General features: G+C 37.0%; 1 protein-coding gene across 1 annotated transcript; it reads right to left on the bottom strand.

The window, feature by feature from the left end:
* Positions 1-422: 422 nt before the first annotated feature.
* On the bottom strand, positions 423-4572 carry CD93 (CD93 molecule). The gene has a single exon (XM_031951029.1). The coding sequence runs from the start codon at positions 4267-4269 to the stop codon at positions 2269-2271; it is 2001 nt and encodes a 666-aa protein (XP_031806889.1). The 5' UTR covers positions 4270-4572; the 3' UTR covers positions 423-2268.
* Positions 4573-13601: the final 9029 nt, after the last annotated feature.

Genomic DNA, 13601 nt, shown 5'->3' with positions numbered 1-13601 from the left:
GCAAAATTCAGTCATAGATTTAGAGCCTAAATGGATCCCAGAGATTGTCTAGTTCAGTCTCCTTGTTTTACAGACATACAGAGAGTAGATAGCTGAACTGAGATTCAGACTAGATTCCCTGAATCCAAAACCCTGTTTTGGCATGTTAATAAGTCCCCATTGAACACTTTCTGTGCCACAAAATTTTACCATATAAAGAGATGAGCAAAATCATCTAATATAGTTATAACTGGAAGACAATAATGTAAGTTTCCATTTTTCAGCTAAACATTTCAGGGAGAGGGAGAGAGAGAGAGAGAGAAAGAGAGAGAGAAAGAGAAAGAAAGAAAGAAAGAAAGAAAGAAAGAAAGAAAGAAAGAAAGAAAGAAAGAAAGAAAGAAAGAAAGAAAGAAAGAAAGAAAGAAAGAAAGAAAAAGAAAGAAAGAAAGAAAAAATTCATTTTACTCTCAGTCACCTTGAACCAACTTTTCTTCCTTTCACCTTTGAGAAAGCCCCCTGGGCATTTATCTCATTTCCCAAAATAAATTCTTATCCCAGATATGAAACTGATATCCATCCATTTACCCCAAACACTCACACATATTCACATATTATGTAAATTCAATTGAACTTGAATAGCCAAGTCAGCCCCAGGCTCAAGAGAAAAGGGGAGGGGGGGAGGGGTATGAAAGGAATGCTCTTCACCCAGGTGAATCACTTATCTGAGCAGCTATAGTCAGGGCTCAAGCAAAAAAGAAGTGGTTCCTTAGATCCTTTTGACATGATGTTCATGAAGGACTCCTGATACTTTGCTCTTATTGCCAAACCACATTCACCAGTAAGTAAATCCTCAGACTGAATTTATCCTGTAACTGAACACTGTAATAATGTTCAATCCTAATGAATTGTGACCTTGTCCAGCTATTAACATAGCCTCAATGCTTTCTATAGTTACTATATCTTCTATATTTCTATAGTTACTACATAGAAGTATATATAATATATATACACATATTATATATATATATATACTCCTATGTATAGAGAACTATAGTTCTATAGTTACTAAATCTGACTCTGACATGGTAAATAGCTAGTCAGATCTGGAAATCTCCCAGTTGCATTGCTTAATTGGATCTTTGTATTTTTCTTTCTTTAGATCTTTGGGTTAAACATTAAAAAAAAAAATAGCACCTTTAATTCACCTAAATAACTTCTGTTATTTTCCCCTAATCATAGCCTTCTGAATAGATTGAAATCCAACAACTTGGGATGGAGGAATCCTGATTTCTAAAGACTTAGCTATTAAGATAATTCAATTCATGAATGTCCACCCCGATGAGTTTCTTCAATATCTAATGAGGAATTATATGTATTCTTATAAAAAAACAATTCATGGTTTTCATCCAACTGTTTTTTTTTTCTAATTGGCTACTGAAAAAAATGAAGACTAAAAAAATTCTCTTAACATACAATTTCTCCTAGCCCATCCTCTTCCTTTTTTCTTTTTTTCTATCATGAACAGCTTCACAAAATGCTGGTTGAAAAAACAAAATTAAACTCCAACAGAACATGAAAACAGATAGAGTAGATGCCCATTGTTGATATTCATGAAACATTTATGTAAGCACAGTATCAAAATCCAGTTCCTCACAAACCCCACCCCTGCATTTTAAAGGTACCATATATGCTGCTCACTCATAAGTAAATAGATGTAAGTTCAAATCATCTGCTTTGAAAAAAAGAGAATTGCCACAAAAAAAGAATGTCCTCAGAGCACAGGTTTACCATTGTTTCCTTCAATTCCAGTTCCAAACTTGAAAAGCATGCTTATATATACGTAAAAGTGTATATATGCATGTACATATATACACATATATGTATATACTTATATATTATTTTAAAATTCCATTTAAAATTAATTGTGATGAAAGATCAAAACATAGATTGTCTTGGCAAATGTTCTCATTGCCCATAATCTGTTACACAAGCATAGGATTGTAGTCCATTTTCATGAGTGTGGACAAATACCCAAAGATCTATGTATGTACATTCATATATTCTTTACATGTATACACACATATCAAAATACCCATAATACCCTTTTGTCTCTAGCAGTTCAATTTAAAGTACTGTTCTGACAGATTGTTCGTTGATTGTGGTAGTTTTGTCTCCTGTCTTCAGTTTGATCTCTGTGGGGCTCACAGCCTTATAACAAAAACATTCCCCTCCCACCTCCCCCTTTTTGGTTTCCCTTGCCTCCATCTCCTCCTTACAGGCTACCAGATTTTACCTGTACTCATTTTCTACTGCCCTGTTCTCAGCCTGCTCAGGGACCCAGGAGTAGCTGTCAGCTGCATTTTGAGGGGATTTCTTCTCTGCCCTTTTTGCTTTTTTCTTGCGATAGAACACTAACCCCAGGGTCATAGCCAAAAGCAGCAAGGTAGCTGCTACTGTCCCCAAAATATAAAACAGGAGTAATTTCTGACCATCAGTGTCATCACTCTCATTTGCCAAGGATTCTCCTTTCTGAGATCCTCCATCAGGGGTGATCATTGATGTGGGGTGGGTGATGCTGGATACCATCTGAATTCTTGGTTGCGTACTGTATGTAGGAGGCCTAGAAGGATCTTGAGTGAGAGGAGTATTAGTCTGTTGGGAAGATTTCTCCATTGGAGGTGCTATGTTGTAGAGAATACTAGCTCCTGAGGTGAATTCAGATCTCTTGGTTGTGTCCAAAACTGAGGGAGAAGAACCATTGTTCTCTTTTTCTTGCTCCTTTTCCTCTTTCTCATTCTCCATTTCATTCATCTTCTCTCCTTCCTTTTCATCATTCTTTCTGTGACTGTCTTCTGGAAGCCCCGATTTGTTGTGGTTGGCAATGCAGGAGACCCCATTGGGGGCTAAATTCCATCCTGGCAGGCAGCCACACTGGAAAGAACCTGGTATATTGTAGCAGAAGCCTTCACAGGGGTTTCTCTCCTCCTCACACTCATTCACATCTTGGCATTGGGTCCCATCTTCCCCAGTTGTCTGGTAGCCCTTTTGGCAGGCACATTGAAAAGAGCCTACGGTGTTGATGCAAAGCTGTGCACAGGGGGAATGGTCCCCAGCACATTCATCCACATCCCAGCATTCCATTCCATTGTGGCCCTGGGTCTCATAACCTAGATGGCAGGTGCAATGGAAGCTACCAGGAGTGTTGACACACTTGTGAGTACATGGGAATCTACTGCACTCATCCACATCTTCACAATCTAGTCGATTTGGAGTCGATTTGAAGCCTGCAGGGCATTGACACTCATAGTGCTGTCCATGAGTCCCAGGGCTGCACTTTGCCTTTCCCCTGCATGGGTTAGGATGGCAAGGGTCTCGGGGGATACAGGTCACCAAGTCATCTAGAAGGCGGTATCCTGGACGGCAGCCACAGAGGAATGAACCATCTCCCCCCTCCAAGCATTCTTGCTGACAGCCACCATTATTGAAAGCACAGCCATGGTTTGGGGAGGCACAGAAAGGGCCTGGGGTGCCCCAGTCAAACAGGTTGGAGCTTCGCTCCTTGCACAAGAGGTAGTGATTCTTTTTTTCACCTCCATCCCTACAGTTCACATTGGCTACTGAAGCAAAGGGCACAGCAGCCAGGGAGGTGCTAGTGGCCCCGAAGGGCGTTGTGTAAGTCACCTCACCTGGCCCCCCAAGAGCCACAGGGTGGCACATACCTTTGAAACTGAACTTGCACACATAACCCTCAATGTTCCTCACTGGTGAGCCTGGGGTGCCACAGGGACTTTCTGACCATTTGGGGACTGAGTGGGCAGAAGCAGGAGAAGAAAGATCCAAAAGGAGGGAGGCACAGCGCTTGAAGAGACATGTGCTCATGGGCTCCTTGTGCCAATTGGAGTAAGAAGTGTTCTCACCACCTCCCACCCAGCTGAAGCCCTTCAGTGGGTCATCACGGTCCATGCACTTACTCTTTTCCCGTTGAAGCCCAATCCAGAATTTGACTGTCCGGGCTGAGGCCCCCTTCTCAGGCAGCTGGGTCAGGACTTCTTGGATATGCTGGGCTTCTTCTTCGCTTTTTACTGTGGCCAGGTTTCCCCCATTGGTACTGCAGTTGAGCTGGGCCTCGGCGGCACTGATCTTGCCCCAGTGGGCAGTATAGCAGGCAGTCCCAGCACACACAGCGGCTGCCTCCTCCTCCTCCTCATTGCTGGCCCTGGCCCAGGCCTTGGGGCTGAACAGCATCTGGCTGAGCAGCAGTAGGATCAGTGGGAGCAAGGCTGTCCCCATTGTGACTCCCAGCTTTCTCTCGGCAAGAAATGAAGGCCAGACCAGTAGCTGCTGCCTCTGCTCACACTTGTGGAGCTCCTATCTCAACCCCCAGCTGTAGAGATGCGATCTGAAAGGCGCAGACTCATCCACACTGAACACAAAGGAGAACCAAAAGGCAGCTGGTGTTTCACGTCCCCTTGACCCAAGGCGCATCCTGTGGCTGTTGTGTTTCTTATTTCTCACCGGAGACGGGGGCTTCCTGTAGAGAACAGTTGTGTGACTCCTGTTGCCTTCATGATTTTGTTGTTCCCAAGTGGAGCTACTCAGCGTCTCTTTGTCCCTGGCTAAGTCCTGTGGAAAAGCTGCACTGAAGGGAGAAAAAAAATGTAGCTCAGAGATACTGTATACTCTTTATTTTGGCTTCATTTTCTTTCCCATCTACATGAGAAACTGAACTGGCATGCTACTATCTGAATAGGGCTTTTTTTGGGTAAAGAACTTAAAATTCCTATTCTTTGGAAGGACTTTTGCTAACCCATAATAGTATAAGACAGCCTTTTGGTTCACAAATAGCCACTGTACCCATGTTGAGAGAGTGGGATGGGATAAGGAGAAAAGAAGCTGCCCTAAGATCTAGGGACCTGATGACATGGATAGGCATGATTTCAACCTTTTGGGGAAGCAACCAAACATTTTTTTCACATATCTCATGTTCTCAATTAACATCAAAAGCCTTATCGTTCATTCCCTTCATGAACTTTAAATAGAGAAAAAAATCTCTAAATAGGAATTGGGTCGTGGGAATGTCTGAGTTCCAAATGCTGTCCCAAGCCGTTTATGGATCTTAAACTAAATTGGATTACGTAGTCAGTTTGAAAAGTTGTCAGAATCCAGTTTAAGTCTTGAGGAAACAGGTTGTTTGACAAACAAACATCCTGGTGAGGGGAAAAAACTTTTCCTGGGTCTGATCTTTACTGAGCTTGAGACTTATGACTTCAATTCACATGTTAAAGTTGTGCAGTAGATTTAGGATCTTCTGGGTAAACTGTCAGAATCATGTGAAAGCAAAAGATAGGGTAGCTGCCACAAGAATTCCCCTGTTGTACTTTAATTAGCCATTTAATTGCTAAAGATCCCTGCCTATCTCCTCAATCACTACTACATACACGCACACACAGCCCTAAAAGCAGAAACTGGATTTCCCTCCTTTCACTTCCCCACAAAGGAAGCCTGATTCAGGAAAGACAAAGTTTAATCTTTAGCCACTCCTATATATACATGTGCTGCTGTCAATACCTATTCCCTGAAGGTTTAGGCTGAAGCCTCCCTGTCAGAAGCGGTCAGTTCCATGCCTGCTCTGGATGGAAGGAGTGCTTTATCTCCTCTTTGCCCCACATTATGCAATGTTTCCCAGTGCTGAAAGAAGACAAATCAAGATCAATAAGATCTATATTAGCCACGTGGGAAAGGATTAGAGATCTGAAATTATAACAAAGAAGAAATAAAGTAGAATTCTTTTTAAAATAAAACAAGTTTAAATGTATTTTTCTGAAGGTATAAATAGCTGAGTCTATGACAATACGTTAAGAAAAAAGTAAAGCCTTCCTTTCCTCACCCCTCACTCAAATATCATTTTCTCTAACAAAATTTATATTTGCTTTAAGAAGAGCATGCCACACTAATCCCAGTGGCCAAGTAATCGTGAAGAGGCATGAATTATGAACACATCAGAATTCTGATTTAAGTCTTTCTTTTCCCCAAATACTTTTTTTTTAAATTCTTTTTTATTGTAGTAAGTTTATTTATTTTTAATATACATTGCTTTATTAATTATATTGGGAGAGAAAAATCAGAACAAAAGGGAAAATCCATGGGAGAAATTTAAAAAAATAGAAAAAAATGAATGAACATAGCATGTGGTGATTTACAATCAGTCTCCTTAGATCTTTTTCTGGATGCAGATGGCATTTTTTTGGCCAAAGTCTATTGGGATTGCTTTGGATCACTGAACCACTTTCATAGCTTTGTACTGCCCTCTTAATCTTGTTTCTGTTAGGGTTTTTAGTGTAAAACTTTTTTTTAAAATTTAATGTAATCAAAGTTGTCCATTTTGCCTTTCACAATGTCCTCTAGTTCTTCTTTGGTCATAAATTCCTTTTGCTCCTCTACTGAGCCAGGACTGAGGGTCTTAGTAGTTGATTTGCTGTGATTAAGACTCTCTCACAGGCTTTCCCAGAGCCTATCTGAGCTGGGCTGAACACTCTTTTCACCCTAGGGAGATTAATTTTTTTTGAAGTTTTTTCAGTCTATCTTAAGCTGGAGAGGGGTTTCATTCTGTCAGACTCTGTTCAGAGGCTTGGTTTTATGTGGTTTTTGAGGGAAACTGGGAGAGCTCAAGCAGTTTCCTGACTTTACTCCAATATCTTGGCTCCACCCCTCCTTAATTCAGTTTTAGCGGAATTCTTAATGTATTCAAACCTAGGTCCTTTTTGATGGCAGGCTTCCATAGCCAAATATTACTCACCTATTAGCTATGAGTTTCTTTTTCCAAAGAACTTATTCTATGCTCAGAATGAAATCTTACAGGTAGGAGAAATTTACTCACTTTAAAAAAAGTGAGCAAAAGAAAAATCATTAATTTTTTAATTTATTTTTCTCATTCCATGAATATCAATTGAATAGCTACTATGAATAATGTCGGAGACATGAATTCAAATTTCTGATCTTTATCTTGAAAGGTAAGTGGGAATCCTTACATTAATCCCAGTGATACAATCTTAAATTGTATTGCAAAATAACAATTGCAAACTCGTTTGCCAAATTGAATGGATTGTTGAGAAACATCATGAGTATTCCCATTTTACTTTCTGATCTCCCAACTCCCTGATTTCTGACTTTTGCTTCTTCTCTTACTAATATTAGCAATTGATCCAGCAGAAGGATCAACCTGTGACTTTGTAGATTAGGAAAATTGCTGCATAAGAGTTACTTGGATGCTCCTACTTTCTATGGTAACCATTCATTTCCCTGAAAATAAATCATGAAGGAAGCAGAAAAAGTCTTTAAGGGGCAAGAAGAACCATGCTTGAAGATCTTGTGAATAGAGTGATGAAGGAGACAGGGAATTATCTAGTAAAATATTGGCTCAACTAAAAAAAAAAAACTTGGCTCAATTTTAAAAAGATACTTTGGACAAAATACAATATGGAAATTCCAAGATTTATAGCATTGTTCTTCCCTTCCTAATGATGATTCAACAGACTTTATTTAGAGTGTAGGTTATATCATTTCTCCCAAAAGAATAATCATGAATAATAATAATAAATAAATAACCTTTAAGGCCCTGAAGATCCTTGATCAGATATTCACTGATCTGTACATGAAAGTAACTCTGGATAAGTTTAGTATTTACTATTAACTGAACTTGGTTTATGTAAGTGGACTTAAGATTTTATTTTTATGGGCTGAATGAACACTCTGAGCTGCTTTTAGAAATTATTACTATCCAAGAAGGGGTTATTTTGATCCTCAACTATCTATAATAAGTCTTGATTACTCAACAGCATTATTCATTGTGGATAATCCAGGCCCTTTAATAGAGAGTTAATGTAATTTCCTGGACTTGGGAGTTCAAGTTTATACCTCGCCTCTTGCTGCTTATTGTGTGACTTAAAGCCAATTACTTATTTACTGACTAATCAATCAGTTATTTGTTAAATAGTTACCATGTGCTAGGCATTGTGCAAAGAGTCCAATACTATTATCCTCACAGAGGTGTTGTGAGGGAAAAAAAAGAATCTGTATAAAATGTTTTGAATACTAAAATGTTCTAAATGCTAGTCCTTATTATTGATACTTTTAGCTCCTGCTCCCTTTTGTTGTCCAACTTTTAACCATTATCATGCTTGCTAGTTCTGGAACAGAAGAAGTAAGCAGAAGAAGATGACTTCATCTATAGAATTATAACAGATTGGAAATGATTGAAAGGTCTGTTTTTCTTATCCAGCCTTAGTTCCCTATTGTCTTTTTCTTGAGCCAGCAAGTTGAAAATCAAGGGCTCACTGTTAGGCTCTTCCCTAGTCAGGCAGTTTTTCTGGGCAAGAAAAGGTTCCTTTATACCAAAGGGAAAAGGATGTTTATTAAACTGTTTCTAGTTATGTTGCCTGATTTTTCAATAGGTTTAACTTGATTTCTCTGAGATAAACTGCTTATTTTCTTAGCCACATAAACACTTCTTATAGTACAATTGACTTTTTTCCAAAAGTAACTGATTTCAAAATAATATATTTATAAATTTATGTCATAATATAGAATATGTTAAATATTTTTATAATACTTGAGATTTATACAAAATATTTGTGAGCAGTTTTACACATACACTTTTGTATAGATATATATTTATACATATACATATATGTGTGTGTGAATATATATATATATATATATATATATATGAATGAGTGTGTGTGTATATATATGTGTGTGTAGTGAATGTTAGGATATGCTGGTAGGTACTGATTCGCACAAATAAAGATAAATTTGAATTTCCAAGAGAGTTATTTGTTAGCACCAGAAATTCAGTAATCAATAAGGAAAGATGATATTTTCAACAACTCATCTTAAACATGAAATTCCAAGTAGTTTTTTTTTTTTTTTTTTTTTTTTTTTTTTTTTTTTTTTTTTTTTTTGCAGATTTGCTCTTAAATCTTTTTTTAAAACTTGGTGATAAGGACATTGTTCACAAATTGTGGGATTTTGTGGTTCAAAAAGTTGCCAAGATTTTGCTATATTTGGATAATATTATCAAGTGAAATTAAATGATCTAATTACTAGAAAGAAGTGCCAAGATTCAATTCTGTATAAAAGTAGACATTATCAATTGAGCATCAGCTCAAAAGAAATTACTTAGTGCCAATTGATAGACTCATTCTTTTTCTTTTTAATTTTTTTTCTAGATTTCATTCATCTATCACCTGCATTTCTAAATATGTATGTGGCTTCTCCAGCCAAAGGAAGTGAGTGATGAAATAGGAAAAATACTGGACAGAAAGTCAGAAAACCTGGATTCTAATATCACCTATTTTACTATGAAATGAGTGGCCTGAGTCAAATAATTTAGTTTCTCATATTTAAATGAGGCAATTGGATTAGATGACCTTCTAATTCTTAACTCCTTTGGTTATAAGGAGGAAATATGTAGGCTATTTTAAGTTAAAATCACAATAAATGTCAAGGAAGAGAAGAAAAAAATCAGAACAATGTACCATTGCATATCCACACCTGTGTAATTAAGAACAGAGCAATACCATATAAGAATAATAGAAGGAACTCTGTCTCCTGAAAGGGAAGTGAACAACTGAGACAGAGTGTGAGCTATGATCATCTGTACCGTTGGCTTTTTTCAATCAAGAAACCAGCACTTTATATGTATTCTATCAATATTAGGAGCAAAATTTCCAATACCCCACCTTTTTCTTGCAGCTTTGAGGCTCTGACATTAAAGTCCTGCTTGAGGATATTGTTCTTCCAGTAAAACTCAAAAGAAAAGTTTATTCTGAAAATTAAGAGGACTGGAGAATATTTTTAGCTTCCATTGAATAAAATGTATGCTTTTTTTCAAGCTCTAAGAATGTTTATACTCTACAATCCATGAGACAGGCTGTCATCCCCCTAGAGAGATTTAGTTAGTTAAGCTGACATTGTGTATGTTAAAGAGGCTTAGATGGTGACCATGGTCTCACTTTTTGTCTGGACATTTGACCTCTATAGATATATATTATCAAAGTTGAGTCAGTCATGAGTCATGAATGATTAATTCTGAAATATTTGCTTCTATGTTGGCTACTATGCCAGGCTGCTCTGTAAAGTCTTGTTTTCCCAGTGCTCTCATGTAATATGCTTGTGTAACAATAGTCTGTAGAAAATACCCAAAATACCGTCCCTACTCTAAGGTATAGTGGAATGAACACTTTGGTACAAATTAAGAAAATATAGGTCATAGGATTCTAGATCTAAAGTTGAATGGAACTGTAAGGGTGTGATACAACAACCTTATCTATGGCCTAAATAAGTGAAATGTTTTCTTGAAGGTCACAGGGCTGGGTGCTAGGACCAAAATGCTGCTCCAGTTACCAGCCTGTATGGAAGTAGACAAACGGTATAATCACTCTGTCTCAATATCTTCAACTATAAAAAAAGGAACAATAAAATTAGCTCTCTCTTCCTTATAGGGTTGTTGTAAGCATGAAATGAAGTAGTAAAGGAGGGAGAGAAAGTGCTCCAGATCGATTATTATGCTCAACATTTTCAAGACAATTTATAATTAATTGTATTGGTCTCAGTTTGATTCATAGTGTTTAGACAGAGTAAAAGGATGTCTTACAATGCAATACATACCCTTAAAAAATTTTTTTTATGGGGAGTAGGGAAAGACAACCCAAGCAAGTAGATATTTTAGAAATATATATATATATTGAGAAAAAAATAACATTTAGTTTCTGGGAGAGATCCTAAAGAATACTTAGTCCAATACCCCAATCTTAAAGAAATGGCAAAGAAACAAAATAGCAGGGAGGTTCAACAATTTCCCTAAAGATCATAAAGTTAGAAACTTTCAAGGTGATAATTTCAACTTAATTTTTCTGGTTCCAGTCTAGGCTGTCACTTTGATCCAACAGAATTGAGACCATTACAGTAGCTTCCCAACTGATTTCCCAGCCTCCAGGCTCTCACATCTCAATCCTTTCAATTCATCCTTAACTAAACTGGCAAAGTGATGTTTGCTTAAATATAGATTTGATCATGATACTCTCATGCTCAATAAATTTTAGAGGTTCCCTATTACTTTTAGAATCAATTTCTCCTCAATTTGGTGTTTAAAATCTTTTACAACTTTGCTACATCCTACCCTTCCAGGTTTACTATTTATTAGTCCTCCTCAAACTTTGGTACAGACCAATATTCTCTCACTTTTCATCACACATTACATGATATCTACTGTTTCCTTGCCTTTGTACAGACTGTCTCTTGTCCTTTGAATGTATTTCCTTCTTAATATCTTATCAGTATTAGTCTCTTATTTCTAGTTTCCTTGAAAGCTCAGCTCAAATGGCAACTTGAGGCATTTCCTGATAATTCCAACAGTTAGTATTTCCCCTCTTTTATTCCTCCTCTTCCTGGAAGAAAAATTACTTTGTATTTATTTTGTGATTATTTTTTATATATTTATAAATCTCTTTCAACAGAATGTAAGCTCCTCAAGGACAGAATCTGTTTAATTTTTGTCTTTGTATTTACAGTACTTGGCACAGAACCTGGCACATAGTAAGCATTTACTAACTGTCTGTTGATTGATTAGAAATCATTTTGGGTATATAGATACAGCCTTCAGATTTCAATTTCATGGAAAGAGGAAGCAGAGCGTCTGACTAGGAATATTACAATTCAGGATAAAATAGAGAAGAGAATCAGTGCCTCTGAATTCCTAAACCAGTGAACTTTTTAGCAGGCCATACTTTCTTACATGTGACCTGTGCTCCCACTGAAAATAAATAAAATGGAATTACCCAGAGTGACATACCAGAACTCAATAGGGATTAACTTTGGGCAAGACTCCCAAAGGCAAAGGCAATACCAGGGCATCACTTATAATCCTAGAATAAGCTGCATAAACTTTGGGCTATCCATGCAGAGTTGATGAGACTCTAGCTCATCAAGTTTTAAACAAAAAGAGGTTAAGAAAAATGGGCCATTTTGATAAGAGTTCACACATCGTGGGAAAGAAATGATTGAATCCGTTAAAAGTAAGATTTAGGGCTATGCATTCTAGTGTTCTATGAAGAACACACACACACACACACACACACACACACACACACATCCTTGCTGTAAATCTGAACCAAAAGGAAAAGTATTTGGCTAGCACATTTCTTCTAGACTTCTGGTTGATTTTTTTTTTTTTTTCATTTCTAAGTAGTATACTCATTTTAAGAAGCAAATGGACCAAGTTTAATTTGAATAAAAATGGGAAGAAAATAATCTCAGAGTGAGTCTGAAATCAAGAAATTAAAAAAAGTATTTCAAAGTCTAAATTTTTATGCAAGGTAAATAAGGGAATAAGCATTTATTTTGCACTTACTATATAACATGTCACTGGACATAGAAATGGTAAACCATTTTCAGTATCTCTGCCAAGAAAACTCCATGGACAGTATAGTCCTAGGAGTCAAAAAAAAGTCAGACATGATTGAATGACAACAACAATGAAAGTTATAGATAGTACTTCATTTAATTCTCATAACAACTTTGTACGTTGGGTGCTGTTATTATTCCCATTTTATAATTGAGGAAACTGAGATAATGCCTTTTCACACAGCTACTATCTGAGTTTGGATTTGAACTGTGGTATTCCATGGCAGGTCCAGGGCTCCTTCCTTTATGTTGTTTAAATGCCTAAATAACTAGGTCTTGATTGCCTGATGCTATTATTTGGGTAGTTTAAGAGATCGTTGTACATGATTACACAATTACTTCAGTATTAAATATGAAGATATCTGAAGAAGTTACCTTGGTTTAGTTAACAATGATAACAACTCCTATTTGTATAGTATTCAGAGACCTATAAAATGTTTCCCTCACAACCATCCTGTGAGGTAGGCAGTTCAAGTCTTCGTATCCCCATTTTATAAATGAGGAAGAGAGGTAAGATGACTTGCTCAGTGTTACACAGCTAATTCATTTAGGGACCAATATTTCAACTTAGATGTCTCTTGATTCTGGGACAATTTGTTTTTCTACTATACCACCACCACTTTAAATCAGAAACATAAGGATTTCTTATGGGATTACTCCTTCCAATAATGAATATAGCTCATCCAGGCCTTCCCCTTAAGTACTATTCTTGGCTATGCCTCCATAAGGAATCAATCCCATGTACAGGGGACCTTCCAGTGGATTTTTAGGCATTGCGTATAATTTGTAAATGGACAATGTGGATTGCCAGTAGGTTACATACTGCTTTGGTTATATGCCTAGTACTTCTGCACAGCTTTCAGTAATGTCATTTTTCAGCCTGTTCATCCAACAACACTATAAAAATACATAAGAGATGAAGAAAGCAAAAAAAACTTGTAAACAGAGAATTTTGTTTCCTATCACTCATAACAACATAAACTTTTTTCTGTATAACAAACTATGAATAACACAGTTTATGGTTTCAGTTTCGTATACTATATTTAAAAGATTTTGCCCAATCAAATGTTTGTTTTTGTGGTTGTTTACTCAGTTTCAAATAAATTGGGGAAATAAAAGAGGTTAAAATCCACGTCACTGGATAAATTAGAGAACATTTC

This window comes from Sarcophilus harrisii, chromosome 2 (assembly GCF_902635505.1).
Source record: "Sarcophilus harrisii chromosome 2, mSarHar1.11, whole genome shotgun sequence".
Taxonomy (NCBI): domain Eukaryota; kingdom Metazoa; phylum Chordata; class Mammalia; order Dasyuromorphia; family Dasyuridae; genus Sarcophilus; species Sarcophilus harrisii.
The sequence above is the reverse complement of the archived record's forward strand: the minus strand, read 5'-3'. Positions and strand labels throughout refer to the sequence as shown.

What these genes read in the sequence shown, in the direction of transcription:
- CD93 (XM_031951029.1), bottom strand. Translation starts at nt 4,269, where the DNA reads ATGGGGACAGCCTTGCTCCCACTGATCCTACTGCTGCTCAGCCAGATG.